The following is a 17757-nucleotide window of genomic DNA, read 5'->3' on the forward strand; positions in this document are numbered from 1 at the left end:
GAAAAAACGTGTTTCACGCCAAGTTCTCTGTTTCTGCTGCATTAAACAGATGAAGGGATGGAAGTTTTATTTTTTCATAATGCAGCCAGAGAGGTAATGCAGATGTAATTTTTGCACCTACAAGAAATACAAAAAGTGAAGCACAGTAAAAAAAATTAAAAGAAAAAAGAAAAAGAAAAGAAATACAGTAGTGAATCTTCCTGCATGGCTTATTGAAGGCAAGACAAAAAAAAAATAGTTTTTAAAAACACATAATGAGGAGATACATAGTGAGTACTTTGGATACATAGTGAGACCATGTCTCAAACAACACACACATTTTTATGAGTGTGAATGAGAATATTTGTTACCACACCAGGGCCTATAGACACCTTTTATTTTTCCAAACCTACAAATCATCTGCCATAGCAGAAATTAATCTCTCCCTTTTTCCTTAGCTTCTCTATCTCCCTCTTTCAGAAAGAGGTTCTAGAACATAAGACCCTCTAGAAGAGTACTTCTCAACCCCCCTAATATTGTGACCCCTTAATACAGTTTCTCATGTTGTGGCGACCCCAAACATAAAATTCTTTTCATTACTACTCCTGCTGTTATAAATAATGATGTTATGAATTGTAATGTAAATATCTGATATACAGATTTATGGCTCCTAAGAGGTCTCGACCCACAGGTTGAGAACCCCTGCCACAGTACAGTGCCATGGTTAGAAACATTAGCTTTAAAGTTAGGCAAACCTGGGTTTGGATTGGGGTTACAGCACTGCATAGGAGCCATCCTGGGTCTCTGTTTCCTCACATGTGAAACGGCTTTAAATATCCTTGAAGGATTGGTGTGAAGTCTGAAGGAATATTTCTAAGTCCTTTAACATAGGGTCTGAGACACAGCTATGCCCTCCCCACTGTTTCTTCTTATCGATATTCAACACAACCTCTTCATTTTAGAGATGAGGACATGAAGTTCATTTTAGACATAAGGACACGAGGTTCTGAGAAAAATGACTTTATGGTTGGGCGGCAGTTAAGGCAAAACGAAATGGAGCCAAGCATCCTGGGCCAGTCTCTCTTTGCCTTGCCACCTGTGGTACAGTGGATTTTCCTTCATCCATTGGCTCTGAGCAGAAAGAGGTTGGGACATTTTCTTAACTCTTTGTCAGGGTCATTTTGCCAGAGATGGAGAAGGAGTCTCCTGGAGGGTAGCTCCCTGCCATCAGGAGCCAGCGCGCATCCCACACCAGTAGTAGACCTTTTATCCTTAGACCAGCTGACTCCCACGTAGCCCTGTGCAGCTGCTCTCTGTCATTATTGTATCCTCTGCAATCTGAAACTATAAGAAGAGAAGCTAATTAGGTAGTGTCACCACCAACAGCTTCCCCACGTTCTGGAAACTGTCGAACCTCTGCACGCAGCCAGCCACTCCGGGAGAGCCCTCTTCTCAAGGTTCCTCTGCACACCCCGAGACACTGGATGGCTGCCTACATTGTGTCCTTTGCCCCTGTGCCAATTCCTAATGATCTCTCTGATTTTTTTTTCCCCAGAGGTCACACACACACACATAGCCACCCATAAGCCTAGGGGCTTTTGTTTCCAGAAATGGCTCACACTGTCCATAACAATAGTCCACAATAGTTTTCCATTTCAGTGTGGGAGGATGCAGTGAGCCAGGTTAGGTGAGGTTCCTGGTGTTTCCAGAAAGGACAGAGCCCATCAGCTCTGACAAAAGTCCCCACAGGCCTGCTCTCAGTCTTTCTCAGACTTTCCCAAACTCAGCAGACTCTATTAACAGACAGGCAGAGTGAACCTTCTTCCTTGGGGTCAAGTAACTCATGGTTGCCCAGGTCTCATTTAAACATGGTCCATCTTATCCCTATACATTTGATAAACAGATGGGGAGAGGTCTGAAGGGAGAGGGCTCAGGTACACTGACGTCAATACCCAGTGATATATGCAGAAGGAGCCCTGGACTAGCAGTTAGGAAACCTGGGTCACCCTAGCCCAGCTCTAACGACTTGTACCATTGGGGATCACTAAAGCTCTCTCGGACGGTGTTCCCATCTGCTGTGCAAGTGGATTGGTCTTGAGGACCCGGGAGTGATCCTCCAGCACAAGGTTTTCTCAGTGACAGTATCCTGCCCATGGGATATGTTAAAGGATTTTCAGTAAATCCACAGTCCTTGTTTTGTGCACTTAAACTTCCTACACACCCAGACACTGCTGTTGCTGAGGTGTCTGCTCAGGCAACTGTGGGCAACCATGACAGAGCTTAATTCTGGATGAGTGGCAGGAATTCCCAGCCCTGCTGCAGCACGCTGCTCTTCAGGGGGCAGACAGGCCCCTCACCCTTGTGGGCAGTCAGAGGATGGGCTCCCCAGGAAATGTGTAAGTGCCAGAGAGGCGTGGTGGCTTTGGGGACAAGGGAAAGCCAGTTTTGCATTTTCCTCCTCTTTTGGGTGTCTCTTCAATATTTTGGATCTCGAAAAAGGCTTGGCCTGGCTTCAGACCCAATTTTGCCTTCTCCTGGGCATCAGAGATAAAAGGCAAGGTGCTGGCAGTTTGCCATAACACAAGCTGGCATGGGCAGAACTAACCCTAACCCAGGCACTCCATTATTTTATAACCAGAGCTCCCTGAGGGTACTGGCCCTTCTGTTCCAGCTCAGAGGTCATTGACTGGAGTCCAGTTAAGAAGGTTTCCCTCTCATCACCCCCTACCTCTCTTAAGTCAGGAAAGTTGAGGAAGGACAGTCACAGGATGGAGTTGATGGTAAGAAAACTTGACTTTCCAACCTCTAGGATCACAAGAAAATAAATGCTTTTAAGCCACTGACTTCTGGTGCGTTGTTATGGCTACCCTGGTACACCAATACAGGCTTGCTCCAGACTCAGCCCCTCCATCATGCCTCTTCAGTCCCTTCCATACAAACCCCAGAGTCAGACTCATCAAGTCTGGAACCAAGAAAGCTTGCCCCACAAATTGATAGCTAGACTGTCCCATTTCAGGACCTTTGGGAAGCACTGGTTTGCTCTGAGTAGGACAAATTGCTTTGGGAGTCTCTGGAGGAATGCAGGGAGGACAAAAACTATGGGAACAAAAGCCCGGCTAATGTTTTGAGCTACAATCCTGCTACATATATGTTATTTCGTCTTCAGCCTTTCTGGAATCTTCAACTTGAACACTCATAGTATCGGTTCAACAGGCTGGGATCCTTGTTCACTTTTGCTCTTTTAGACAATAAACATGGGGTTTCTTAAAGCCACTGTCGCATGTCCAAAGACCTTGGATGAAGCTGATACTTTAACACCCCTCATTTTCAGAGAGTGCACACACACACACACACACACACACACACACACACAGGTTTTGCCCTTAGCTCCCCAAGCACAAGAAAGGGACGCAGGGGCAGACAAGGGACGTCCTATTACACATAGTGTTTACCCTGGGCATGGCTATTGACTCCAGACCTTATCATTGGGTCCTCAGACTGGGCAGGGCAGGTCTGGGCACCAGGAAGAGCTGGTGCCCCTGCCCTGTGCTCAAGAAGAAAGAAAGGTGGAAGGGAGATCGGAGCGAGAAGCTGCCACTTGGACCACAATGAAGCCCCTCCTTGTGCTGTTGCTGCTGCTCCTGGACTTGGCTCAGGCCCAAGGGGTTCTGCACAGGTAAGGGCCTGTCTCCAGCACTGAGTTCTACCTGAGGCATCCCCCAACCCCAGCTCAGGGCTGCCCTGGGAGAGGAAAGCTAATGAGGAAATGAATAGAAGAAACTGGGATTTCATGGGAATCCCTAGAGAAGGTCCCCCAGGTCTCTCTTTCCAGTGTAGGTGCCTCCCTCCGCTCAAGGGATTCCCCTGTGTTGTTCAAAGGTATGTGCCATAGCTGTGGTTTATAACTCCAAAACTTCAAATACTTTCCCAAGGGGACCTGAGCACTATTATCCACAGCGTCTACCCATCCCTTTAAGTCAGCCCTTTACGATCAAACTGTAGACTGTGTCCTACCTCCCATTCCCTAGAAAATCTCACAAGGCCAGTACCCAGGAGGGAGAGCCATTTCTACTCAAATTCTGAGTCTACAGGACAGAGCCATTGCTGCTTCTGGCCACACCTGGTCTTGCTGTAGTGAGGCTCTGTACTGATGGATGTACAGGTAACAGAGGCAGGAGGAGAAGAGATGCCCCTTTGCTTCCTCATTTTTCTCCAGAGTGCCCCTCAGAAGACACCAGTCCCTCCGGAAGAAACTACGGGCCCAAGGACAGCTCTCGGAATTCTGGAGGTCTCATAACTTGGACATGATCCGATTCCGCGAGTCCTGTAATGTGGATCAGAGTACCAATGAGCCCCTCATCAACTACCTGGATGTAAGATTTCTTAGGTTGAAGTCTGGGGACATCAGGTGTAGGGAGGAAGGCTGGGGCCTTCAGCAGGGGCTGGCACTGCATTGGTGACATCATGATCGGGCATGGATTTCTTTGCTTGGGGGATTCAAATAGAAAAATCCCCCAGTCTCTGTCTACTCTGTAAAGCAGGCTTCAACATGACCCAGGGCGCAGGGCTTTCTTCAAGAGGAAAGAAATAAGCATGATACGTGTTCCAAAAAGAAAGACCCTTTCTGTGTGCCCAGCTGGGCATTTTACTAGATATTCCTCTAGGCAAAGAAAGAACTTGTTCCGCCACACCTCCAGGCCTCTGATGACACCATGAGAATCAGGATAAGGAGAGAAGGCTGGAACGAAGTCTCCTGGGCTATCCTCAGTTTCCTCCCTGGTGGTCCTTGCTCTGTTCCTTCCATCCTTTGTCTCCAGCTTGCCTCTTCTAGGCTCTGTAGATTGTAGCCTGTGGTACTTCACACTGGTGCCCTTCCCCTCCATTCAGCCCACACACTCTCTCTCCGTTCCCTACAGATGGAATACTTCGGCACTATCTCTATTGGCACCCCACCGCAAAACTTCACCGTCATCTTTGACACCGGTTCATCCAACCTCTGGGTCCCTTCTGTGTACTGCACCAGCCCAGCATGCAGTAAGTGAGCTTGGCAGTGGCGGGAGCTACTTCTTGGAGGCTGAGATAGTACCTTGTGGCATAGAGAGACTCGGGTTTCCTCCACTTGTCCTCCCTGCCATACCGGCTTCCCCTTCCTATCTCTGTTTGGTGTGTCTGGACCAGGGACAGACATGAAAGGCACCTACCAGTTAAGATAACAACCTTCATGCTTTCAGAATTGATGGAGAGAAAATTAGCCATTGGGAAGAGAAGTCTTTGACTTGGTGACTCACTTCCTTTGGAACACCCAAAGGAACATGGGGGAAAGTTCCTTTGGTCTGTACTTGGAATAGGTAGATTGAATTCTAAGGAAAACTGTGTACCTGCTTCAAGGAGGCCCTGATGCACTGGCTCTCTTGGAGGTGTGGCTGGTGGGACACAGTGGCATGGGTGTGCCCATTCGGCCAGAGGTAATGTAGGGTCTCTACAGAGATTGGAAACAGAAGCCCTAAACAGAGAAAGCTTGCTCTGTGTAGGACACATCTCAAGGACAGAAGCTCTTTGAAACTCTGACACTAGACATTGTCAAGGTCAGGCGAAGAGGTGGGGGTGATTTTTCTAGAGTAGTAATTGAAACTCGACGTGGGTCGGGCCCACACTGATGGCTGAGGCTGCTGCCGGCGCCTGGTGAACAGTGCTTATCTTGTGTCTATGAAGTCACTGTGAGTAACCAGGTTTGCCCAGGGACAAATATTTGACTCCTGGTTAGAACACACCTGTGGCCAGCAGCTCCCTAGTAAAAGGCCATGATAAGCCTGTTCAAGGAAGCCCCATCTTCCACCTAGTATGGGGAGCTGAAGGGAGCCACCCCATAGCCTGGGATGGGGGGATGGGGTAGAAGACTCGAGCAGCCTTCTTGCTTTCCAGAGGCACACCCCGTGTTCCACCCGTCGCAGTCCAGTACATACATGGAGGTAGGGAATCATTTCTCCATCCAGTATGGTACCGGGAGCCTGACAGGAATCATCGGAGCTGACCAAGTCTCTGTGAGTACAGTCCTCCACATCTTGCCCCAGAACTAGGCACGGGGATAGTAGGATGTGATTCAGAGGCCTCCGGGGCACAGTTTCAGCTCTGTCTTGGGAGAGGTAGACAAGGCTGTTTCCAGGACAAGGGAGCAATCCTTCCTACCTGAGAGGGCAGTATGCCAAACCCTAGAGAGCAGCATGGGACTCCCTCCAGGAAACAAGGCTCAGAGCATAATGCCTGGTGTCAGGGCTGGATCGGCAATTCCTCGGCACTGAGGGGATAAGAGCAGGCCGTCATCTTGAGAGAAAAAAGAAGTGCAAGCCAGTTGACAGGCTGGGGGTTCCATTAGTGAAGTGGGAAGGCAGGAGGCAGGAATCCAACACAGGGAAGAAGCCCAGGTGTCAAAGCCGCAGGGCTAGACAATGTCCTTGAACTTCTCATGACAGAGATCCCTAAGGTCCCTGCCTTGTAGGAATCAGAGATCCAGGGGAGTCCTGGTTCTGCCTGGATGCAAGTGTATAGGCCTTGGGAGAAATAGAGAATGCCCCATGCTGATGAGTCATAATCCTAGCTCTAGCATGATCCTAAGGCCAGTAGAGCTCAGTCTTCATCAGAATCCCTCCCAAACTTTGAACATGGGTTGTATTATTGACTTAAAAAGGGCAGCTAACAGAAAACTCTCTTTTCTTCTCTGTCCCCCTTCTCCCGTTAAACCTGGTGCATGTCTTTCTGAGCCCTTATGAAATGTGTGGGGTCTGAGTACTCTAGCGAGCTGATCATCAAATAATATAAGGCAAAGCAAATATATTAATGGACTTAATTATTCTCTCTAGGATAATAAGTCTCCTTAAAATATGTTTAAATGGGTTGGATAGATGGCTCAGTGGTTAAGAGCAGGGATGGCTCTTCCAAAGGACCTCGGTTCAGTTCCCAGTACCTATTGACAGCTCATAACTGTCTGTAACTCCAGTTCCAGGGGATCCAGGACTCAGCGCAAGTGCAGGAAAAGCGAATGCAAATAAAAAGAAACACCAATAAAAGAAAAATGAATCACTAAAAACAATCATTTTTTTAAAGTTTAAGTAAAGCCAGATATGGTAGCACACACCCTTTAATCCCAGCACTTGGAAGGCTGCAGCAGATAGATCAATCTCTGAGTTTGAGGCCAGCCTAGCCTACATAGAGAGTTCCAGGCCAGCTAAGGACTACATAGTGAAACCCCGTCTCAAAATTTGAGAAAAGTTTCAGTAACATCTTCTTATCAGAAAAAGATGCTTTTTATGTAAAATTTTATAGATGAAGCAGAGCTTTCTGTTGAAATTATACACACATATGTAAATATATTATATGTATGTGGTACAGTATAAATAACCACTTGGAAGGCTGCTCTTCAAACTGGTAATTGTAGTAAGTCTGGAAGGGACTGAGATCCACAGGTTCTGGCATACAGCTTGTCACTTCCCTGCTAGCTCCCCAGAATGGAGCAGGGACCAGTCACGCCCATAGCAACTCCAGCTGCAGTGGCCTCTCCTTCAGCACTTCTGGCTGTGGGGCCAGGTGCCCACTTGCCTCTGCGGCAGTGTCAGCTTCTGCTGTAACCCAGCATACCTTCACTGAGGTATAGAGGACAGTGTGGTGCCAGCCCATCTCCACAGACTGCCGTTGGCATCCTTCCCACTTGGCACATATCTTCCCTTTGATGCCTCATCTGTAGACCTCAGGCCACAACCCTAGGTTAGAAACCACATCCTACGTGCACTCCCAATTGGCATCTGCAACTGTATCAGGCCAAATGCCTAATACATATATAACACATGCAGATTAATGCAGTTCATGAAGCCTGAAATGTAAATATCAGAAAAGCCAGTGATCTAAGCCACTGTCTGGAGTAGCCGACAGTAAGAAGCAAGCCGCTAATAAACAGGTGCAAACCAAACCCAAAGGAAAGGGAAGGAAAGAAATAATGTAGAGAAGGGCAGGACATCAGTAAAATAGGAAATCCACACTACAAACAAAATCAACAATGTCACAAATTAACTGTTTGCAAAGAGCAACCAAACTGGTGACCCTCTCTGCCTTGACTAGTCCAGAAAAATGAAACACAGTGATCTTGTCAACCTCAAAACAAGATATCAAAAATTGCTTTATACTGACACGCTTACAGTAATTTTAAATTGATCAATAGCAAAACTGATATAATAAAATAGAAATTAATAATCTGGTATCTATTTGAAATGTTGATTCTGCTATTAAGACAAAACAAAACAAACAAAAACCTTTTCCCACAAGGAAAACTCTAGACGCATCTTCCAGAGAACTGATAGAATTACTTCATAACTTCATCAGAACAACTATAACAACAAAATGTGAAAAGATTCTTATAAGCACTGGGGCTTGCTAGACATGGTGACATAGGCCTGCACTCAGGAAATAGAGGCAGGCAGGTCAGCCTGGCCCACATAAAGAGTTTTAGGACAGCCAAGACTACGTAGTGACACCCTGTCTCAGTCACCCAGTGCAGAGTGCTTGCCTAGCGTACACAAAGCCCAGAATTGGATCCCCAGGACCACATAAACTGGACAAGGTGATACACATGTGTAATCCCAGCACCCAGGAGGCAGAGGCAAGAGCATTAGAAGGTTAAGATTTCCCCCGTTGCATAGTAAGCTCTGTGCTAGCCTGGGCTATACCAGAGCCTGTGGAAATTTGTACATGTGTTCACCAGAGGAAGTGCCAAAGGATTATTATTAATAATCAAATAATTGGAAACAGCCCAGCTATCCACTCAGCAAAAGACAGTGTTTCTCAGCCTCTGAGTAGCAACCCCTTTGGATCAATTTGAAACAATGAAAAAATAACATATACGTACATTACGATCCATAACAGTAGCAAAATTATACTTACAAAGTAGCAATGAAAGTGTTGTCACGGTTGGAGGTCACCACAACCTAAGAAACTGTATTAAAGGGTCACTCCAGCATTAGGAAGGTTGAGAACCGCTGAAATAGACAAAAACCAATGTTGCTTGAGAGATGAGTCACTCTTGCGGAGGGATACAAAGACTGGCAGGGTGTATGAAAGGCCTGCTCGGGTTCCGGAATGTCCTGTGTTACTTCAAGAGGGTTACACGGGAATGTGGACTGTTATTAAAAATAGACACTCATGTTTTCTGCATTACATTATAGTCCGATTTTTGAAGTCACAGGAAGAAATTCCATGAGTGGGATGATAGTCACAATCTGTGTGCCTATTTCCCAAGGAGGCTGAAGAACTGGCTTCACCCAGAATGGTTACCCAGGAATCCGAGACCCTCCTTCAATGAACCTTTGTGCAATTCTCCCTTCAGGTGGAAGGGCTGACGGTGGATGGCCAGCAGTTTGGAGAAAGCGTCAAGGAACCTGGCCAGACCTTTGTGAACGCAGAGTTTGATGGGATTCTGGGCCTGGGATACCCCTCATTGGCTGTTGGAGGAGTGACCCCGGTGTTTGACAACATGATGGCCCAGAACCTTGTGGCTCTGCCTATGTTTTCTGTCTACTTGAGCAGGTGAGGCCAGTCGAGTCACCTAGGTCCGATCAATGAATGACTATAGGCAGACGGCCTGGTACACTCGGTCCTGCAGTGCCCCAGGCTTAGGGTCTTTCTGCTCCTTTCCCTCCTGCAAATGCCCCTCCTTCTCCAGAATCCTCCTAAATCCCAGCTTAAAACTTGAGAAATAACTACCAAAGAAAATTATCCGATAGTCAAGCTCCAGTAAGACATGTTGCTTTCAAATTATCTTCTCTGAAGAAGTGGCTACAATGGAAACTGCAGACGCCGCAGTGTCCGTCCATAGCAGGGTAGACACTGTGAGAAAGAGTACTTTGGAGGCATCCTCAGTTGCACAGTGTTTGCACCCAACACTTGAAACACCCAACACCCAAGATAGTCCTGACCTTGGTTGTACAGTTCTGATATCCTCTACCCTCCTAAACTTTTTATCCAAGAAGCAGGGGACATGCACGGGGCACTGGACAGAGAAGCCCCAGTCTTTGATTCCAAGACTCAGGCTACCGAGGTAGCTTATTTTGCTACCAGATGTGAGTGTCCAGACATGCAACAAAGGGGCCCTGAACTTTTTGTCTGTGTTTCCAGTGACCCATTCTTGACAACTTGCCTTTCTCTCTGTGTAGTGACCCACAAGGTGGCTCAGGCAGTGAGCTGACTTTCGGAGGCTATGACCCCTCTCATTTCTCTGGGAGCCTCAGCTGGGTCCCAGTCACCAAGCAAGGCTATTGGCAGATTGCCCTGGATGGGTGAGTATCCTCTATGTCGTAGCTATGATTGAATGGTAGAACAGCCACAACTCAAACTGGATTAACGGGGTGACGCTGCAGGGCACTAGAGCAGATACTGGGAACCTGGCATCTGGACTAGAGATGTGGAAACACACAGAAAGGACAAGAGGAGTGGCTTCCTTCTGTGCACATTTAGCCGGCCTCCCTCTAAGTCACACAGCCAGCGACCCTGTGCTCACTCAGCCTTAATTAATACACAAGGCAAGGGCTGAGTGACAGGAAAAAGACACGGGTGATTTGGACTCAAAGCCTGTATGGAAGATGAGGTGTGGTCCCAGATTGCCACCACACAAAGGGCATGTGGTCAGTGTTCCGAAAGCCACCAGTATGGCCGCCAACAGAGCAAGATGTCTCTGTCTGCAGACTGCTCACGGCTTTGTGGAGGCATTGGCTCTGAAACTGAGCCTTGAAACCCATGCCTGGGCATGGAGCAAATGGGGAAGCAGGATTGCATAGCTGATAGAAATGCGGCCAGCCCTGTGCTAGGTAAGGGCGGAGTTTAGGGAGAACAGTCTGGTTTCTGTTTCTAAGACGATCTGGATGGACAAAAGGTACATCAGTGCCGACTCTCAGTGGCTCCTCGTGCTTTTCAGAGTGTCGACACTTACCTAATTATGCTCATGAGATCACTTTAAGGAATCTCGGTTCGTTTGCTTGTTTTTGTTTTTCTTTTGTTTAATTATTAGATATTTTCTTTATTTACATTTCAAATATTATCCCCTTTCCTGGTTTCCTCCCAAAACCCCCTCTCTCATCCCCCCTCCCCCTGCTCACCAACCCACCCACTTCCTCTTCCTGGCCCTAGCATTCCCCTACCCTGAGGCATAGAGCCTTCACAGGACCAAGGTCCTCTCCTCCCATTGATGACAGACTAGGCCATCCTCTGCTACATATGCACCTGGTACCATGAATCCCACCATGTGTACTCTTTGGTTGGTGGTTTAGTCCCTGGGATCTCTAGGAGTACTGGTTGGTTCATATTGCTATTCCTCCTAAGGCTGGTTTTCAATAACAACATAAACAATAGAATGCCCACATACATGTGGAAGCTGAACAACACTCCACTCAATGACAACTTGGTCAAGGAAGAAATAAAGAAAGGAATTAAAGACTTTTTAGAGTTTAATGAAAATGAAGCCAGAACATACCCAAACTTATGGGACACAATGAAAGCAGGGCTAAGAGAAAAACTCATAGCGCTGAGTGCCTCCAAAAAGAAACTTGAGAGAGCATACACTAGCAGCTTGACAGCTCTCGAACAAAAAGAAGCAAATACACCCAAGAGGAGTAGATGGCAGGAAATAATCAAGCTCAGGGCTGAAATCAATCAAGTAGAAACAAAAAGAACTATACAAAGGATAGACCAAACCAGGAGCTGGTAATTTTTTTGAGGCAGGATCTTTCCATGTAGCCCCAGCTGTCCTAGAACACTCAGGATCCTGTCAGCCTCCTGCGTCCTGGGGTTACAGGTGTTCCCCACCATGACCAGCTCTCCATCTGCGTTTCTGAATGAAAACAGAGTACAGTAGAAAATTCAAGAATGTGTTTCTGTGTGTGTGTGTGTGTGTGCGCGCGTGCGTGCGCGTGTGTATGTGTGCATGCATGTAACCATGCATGTGCAAGAAGTAAGTGTATTCCTACCCTAAATCTCAGTCAAAAAAGCAAGTTGAGTCAGGTATAATGGCTCGTGCCTATAATCTGAGCACCCATGAGAATTGCTATCGGTTCGAGGTTAGCCTGGACAGGGTGAGACTGTCTGAAAAAGAAGCAAGTTGGCCAGGTATGGTGGTACACACCTTTAATCCCAGCACCTGGCAGATAAAGGTAGGTCTCTTTGAATACAAGGCCAGTCTATATAGTGGTTCCAGAACCACAAAGTCTATGCAGAGAGGCCCTATCTCAAACAAGCAAACAGAAACAAACAAACAAATATGCTAGTTGAAATATGCTACCACTTCTGTGGTAGAAGAGACCAAAGAGGACACCATTATTGTGGTGGTAAAGGGCCCCATGGGGGCAGGAATGGCCAAGGATCATGTTCTAACCATGGGACCATGGGGCTCACTCTTTGTCCTTAGAATCCAGGTGGGAGACACTGTGATGTTCTGCTCCGATGGCTGCCAGGCCATAGTGGACACAGGGACCTCTCTCATCACCGGCCCCCCCAACAATATCAAGCAGCTTCAAGAGGCCATTGGGGCCACACCCATGGATGGAGAGGTGAGTGTCTACGTAGGGTGGAGAATGATAGAGAAGCAGGGGAGCCATCCTTGTCTGGGGAGAGAGCTGGGTCTAAGTTGATCCTTCTCTGTTTTAGTACGCGGTGGATTGTGCCACTCTCGACACGATGCCAAACGTTACCTTCCTCATCAACGGGGTTTCATACGCCCTCAGCCCAACTGCCTACATCCTGCCGGTAAGGGCCGTTTCCTTATTCTGTGAGTCACAGTACTCTCCCCACGCACCTGCCACTTCCCCCTTCAAAGTCATCTACACGAGGCTACCATTCCTCCAAGCCCCTTCCCAGTTAGTCCAGAGGATGCCGATGTGGCGTTCTCTCTGAGAGAGATGAAGCTGCCTGTGGTAGAAACTCCTGGACTTCTAGTTTCCAGTTCTACCCCAAATTAGCAGCTACTCAGGTACAAGACACTTAAGGGGGATTGCTGATGTTGCCATAAGGAATTTATCAACAAACACATTAATCCTCCCCATTATCAGTGTGCAGCTGGGGATGTGATTATCCTACTAGACATGAGAGGATGCTAAGATCCTCAGACATACGGCTCGGATCTGACTGCTGGGGTTGGAGAGATGGGTCAGCAGTTTAAGAGCACTTAGCTGCTCTTCCAGGGGACCAAAGTTGAGTTCTGCACCGGTGCGTGTGGCTCACAAACCACATGTAACTCCAGCTCCAGAAAATCAAACGCCCTCTCCTGATCTCTGCGGGACACACTCATGCATGCGCACAGATACACACATACACATAAAAGTTTTTAAAGAGTGACTTTAAAAAGATAATGAGCGCCGGGCAGTGGTGGTGCATGCCTTTAATCCCAGCATTTGGGAGGCAGAGGCAGGTGGATTTCTGAGTTCGAGGCCAGCCTGGTCTACAGAGTGAGTTCCAGGACAGCCAGGGATACACAGAGAAACCCTGTCTCAAAAAAAAAAAAAAAAAAGATAATGAGCTGCTTGGGGAGGGGCCACAATTCAAATTACCTTTGCTCCTCAAGGTGAAACATATCTTTTAATTGCAATGATTCCCAAGTTCCGACGGGGGAGGTGGAGACAAAAGTCTGGACATTTTGGGAACCTCAGGTCACTTCCCATCCCCTGGGGCCTGGGTTTTGAAGCTGTGCTCCTTTGGCAACACACTTTAACATGTTGATCTTTAAGCAGACTCCCTTATGAAATCAGGAACTTGTGACAGCATCAAGGTGGAGGGTGACCTTTACCTTATCCTCCCCAAAGGAACCAGATATAAACAGACACCTAAGCAAACACAATCGTTTGCACTAAGGCATAGCTTCATGGCAAACCACTCAAGCTCTTGGGACAGTCTGGAACAGCCTCTGCAGACACCATGCTGAGAACATACCACTGTTAAAACTGAGCCCTGCTCTCCAATCTCAGTCCCCTTGCCACACTCCTGAGGGCTTCTTTGGACTCTAGGACTTAAGTCACTAAGTCTTAGTAGACAGAATGCAGTTCTGCGGCAGTGGCTTTCAAGGACTTGACATCATCCTCCAGCTGGGCCCCCTTGGAACCCTGGGGGATGTCTGGCTCCTTTACTCTGCTACATTTATCTAACCAGAGGCTCTGCTGGTAACCACACCCTGCCCTACCTGCCAGGTTTCAATCAGGGCATCTCAGCATGTAAAGGATGCAGGAATAGCTTTGGATTTTATCCCAGTCCTCTCACACAAGGCTATGGCTTTCCCACCTCCTCATCAACTACGGTTGTTGGAAGACCACCCCTGCCTGGTAGAACTCAAATCTTTGCTAAACTGAGAAATAAGACTGAGAGGCAGGAGTGGTGGTCCATGTCCACTATCCCTGCAGAGCAGGGCAGGAGAGTGAGTTCTAGACAACAGAGGTTACATAATGGCTCAAGAAAAAAAAAAGATTGGGGGAGTTTAGAGTCTTGTCATAGAACAATGGATGTGCCCTTGCCTTGTGTCTCAGAGAGCCCACCCAAATGCTTCTTCCCCAGATGTGAAGAAGGAAGTGGTAGCAGCTAGCCATTTATAGAGCTGATATTAAGTTGAGCTCTGCTCAAAACTAAAACAGATTAGGTTTAAACCAACGCACTCTAACGCCAAGCCTTCCACAATAAGGTTCTGTTTTCACATTTCCAGTTATGAACCGAAGGTAAAATACGGCCGTAAAAAACATACAGTTCTCAGAATTGTAGAACACCAGTAATGAAGGGAGCAAGCATACCCTGTACTGAGCAAGCTGGAATAGGGGCAGGAAATGATAGAAAACCCACCAACCACAACGGTGACACTCAGCAACCATCCAAGGCCATTGCACAGCTGGTACCACCATCAGTACAGCTCCCAGGACTACATCCATCGTCCCCTGTCTGCTACTAAGAGCTTCTTTTGTCCCCCAGGACCTGGTGGACGGGATGCAGTTCTGCGGCAGTGGCTTTCAAGGACTTGACATTCCACCTCCAGCTGGGCCCCTCTGGATCCTGGGGGACGTCTTCATCCGACAGTTCTACTCAGTCTTTGATCGCGGAAATAACCAAGTGGGATTGGCCCCTGCAGTCCCCTAAAGAGGGATGCATGCCTACACATGAATCAATGCCTGATACCCACTTAGCTTGTTAGATCCCTTTGTAACTATCAAAACTGTCATTTCCCATGGGGTGTAGCCTTCCCAAACAGAGTATTCAGACCAAACAAAGCATGAGAGAGCGCACGGCCTCCCACTCGCTGCATACATACACCACCTCTACCATCGCCATGATGAAAGAAGTTCTGTCTGTAGTCTTCATTGCTTGTTGTTGACTTTCTCTCATGGAAATCTCTAAACGTATACACAGTAGATGTGATGGCAAGATAAATATCTACACATCTCTGCCTCATGTCACCACCCACCTATGTGTGGCCTAACCCCTCTTATCTTCCGTCCCTCTGGTTCCATGCCTCTAGATTTGCAAGCAAATCCTAAGCATCATGTCATTTTATCCAATGTCTAATATCCTTAAAAATCAGAATTTAAACATATCTCATTCTCTTACAGTTGGTTTATTTGTATCAGGATTCAAGCCAGATCCATAACTGGATAAAAAAAAAAAACCATAAATTGAATGAATTTGAAATGTCTCTTAAGTCTCTTTTCTTCTATAGAATTTCCCATACTCAGAATTTCGCTAATTGGAACAAGGCATGGTGGTACTTGTTTCATCTATAATCAAGGCCTATAATCTCAGCGCTCAGGCGGGAAGATCGCTTTAAGTTCAAGGATACACAGCAAGCTCCAGGCCAACCAAGACCATAGGGCAAGACTTGATCTCATAAAAAGAGTTTGAGTGGATAGTAGAATTGGGAGGTATCATTTGATATGGGAGTCTGCAGCTGTCCTTCCTCGGAAACAGTACTTAGAACTAGAGGCCTTGGTCCATGGCAAAAACATGTTACATAGATGGCAGTGGGTACTTCTGCTGAATCCCATTAAGAGACGGCTAATGCTGGGTATCTTTCCACGGGTCATGTTAAGGTGAATGAGGGGGTTTAAGGCTGTCTGTCAGTCTTTACCATGTACTACAAAAGTCTCTATCGGCAGCCACTGTGGTCACACTGAACCTCTATGGATGGCTAGGGTTTCCACCGTTCTGGGTTTTTTTTTTTCCCATGAAAATAACCTTCCTTCATCTGCCTTCTGCTCAGTGTGAAGTATACCTCATACACACACACACACACACACACACACACACACACACACACACACACAAATAACTGCCTGAGACCTTCCCTCCCACCTTACTTATCAGTTGTCAGAAATAATGAGCAGGTGCTATGGCAACGGGGAATGGATTTAAACCTCTGCTCTAACCTACTACAGTTGCTTTCGATGCTCAGTTTTCCACAACCCTTTACATTATTTCCTGTGAATCCTCCTATCCCATCTTATACACTTCTAACCTGTCAGGTAGCCGCAACCATTTCCCCCAAAGAGTTCTCTGTGGCATGTCTTATAAAGTTCACTGTAAACGAACGTACTTGGTAGACTCCCTGGCTTGAAGTGGGTAAGGAAACTGCCTGCAGTCTGTCCTGGGGGTTCCCATGGAGAAACTGGAGCCCAACTTCATTCTGGAGAGACCACTAGCTTTCCAAGAGGTTTCTTCCCAGGCCTGATGGCCTGAGTTCAATTCCCAGAACCCACAGGGTAGAAGGCGAGAACTGCTCCCTCAAGTTGTCCTCTAATATCCACATTATTGCTCTGTGACTGTGCACACGTGTGTGTGCGCGCACGCACACACACATAATATAAACTGGCACAGTTATTGCTATGCAATGTTTTTTATTTCTACACAAAAGCAATCATGGTCTACATATTCCCGAAGTTGCTGATTTCCTTTCAGAATACGGAAGCTAAGGCAGGAAGTCGGTGAGTTCAAGGCCAGCATGCGCTACACATCAAGACATGGTCTAAATAAAAATGGAGGATCTGGAGGGAATGGGGGAAGAGGGTAAATCCAGGGGAGTTCTTCATACTGCAGAGAGTCTTCCAACATCTCTCTGCTGTCTGTATGTCCCCTCTTCTCTCGAGCTCATTTGGTTCTTTGAAATTTTGTTCCACAACAATACATACTTGGTTTATGCCAGGTATGATGTGGTTCTCTAAGGTCTGCAAGGTCACTAGGACAGGCCCACTCTGTCACTTACAGGCAGAGAAAGTAAAGACACACCCAAGGCTGAGGTAGACAGTTAACCTGGATGCACACTTGCATTCCGCTCTTGGTTACAGGCGTGTACATACCTTTTGTTTTATCTTTATAAATGGTATTCATTTCATTTGTTTTATTAACTTATGGCCTTTGTGGTTTATTCAGGAAAGCTTGTTGTTCTAAACAAAATACCCAAGCATGGGAGTAGATGGTTCAATGATGTGAGTTCTGAACTGGACAAGCTGAGACTCGATTCCCACCAGAAGCGCCACACCTGCTTACTGGTGAAATGAGCGTGGTAATGAGGTCATTACCTGGTGGTTTGAATGAAAATGACCCCCATCAGCTCATGTATTTGAGTACTTGGTCCCCAATTGGTGCAACTATTTGGGAAGGATTGAGGGGTGTGGCTTTGTTGGAAGAGGTGTGTCAGTAGGGGAGGTTTCAAATGCCCATGCTATTCCTAGTCTTAGTTAGTTCTCTCTCTCTCTCTCTCTCTCTCTCTCTCTCTCTCTCTCT

At 47.0% G+C, this 17757-nt stretch overlaps 1 protein-coding gene across 1 annotated transcript in view; it reads left to right on the forward strand.

Moving 5' to 3' along the window:
- Positions 1-15673, forward strand: part of Ctse (cathepsin E) — a 28006-nt gene extending 12333 nt beyond the window's left edge. Inside the window, exons 2-10 of the mRNA XM_031381920.1 lie at positions 3477-3655; positions 4196-4352; positions 4896-5013; positions 5902-6020; positions 9350-9549; positions 10176-10298; positions 12419-12560; positions 12658-12756; positions 14956-15673. Coding sequence (XP_031237780.1) covers positions 3588-3655; positions 4196-4352; positions 4896-5013; positions 5902-6020; positions 9350-9549; positions 10176-10298; positions 12419-12560; positions 12658-12756; positions 14956-15120 — 1191 coding nt within the window. The 5' untranslated portion in view covers positions 3477-3587 and the 3' untranslated portion in view covers positions 15121-15673. The remainder of the gene's footprint in view (positions 1-3476; positions 3656-4195; positions 4353-4895; positions 5014-5901; positions 6021-9349; positions 9550-10175; positions 10299-12418; positions 12561-12657; positions 12757-14955) is intronic.
- The last annotated feature ends 2084 nt before the right edge of the window (positions 15674-17757 follow it).

This window comes from Mastomys coucha, unplaced genomic scaffold (assembly GCF_008632895.1).
Source record: "Mastomys coucha isolate ucsf_1 unplaced genomic scaffold, UCSF_Mcou_1 pScaffold1, whole genome shotgun sequence".
In the NCBI taxonomy this organism is placed as follows: domain Eukaryota; kingdom Metazoa; phylum Chordata; class Mammalia; order Rodentia; family Muridae; genus Mastomys; species Mastomys coucha.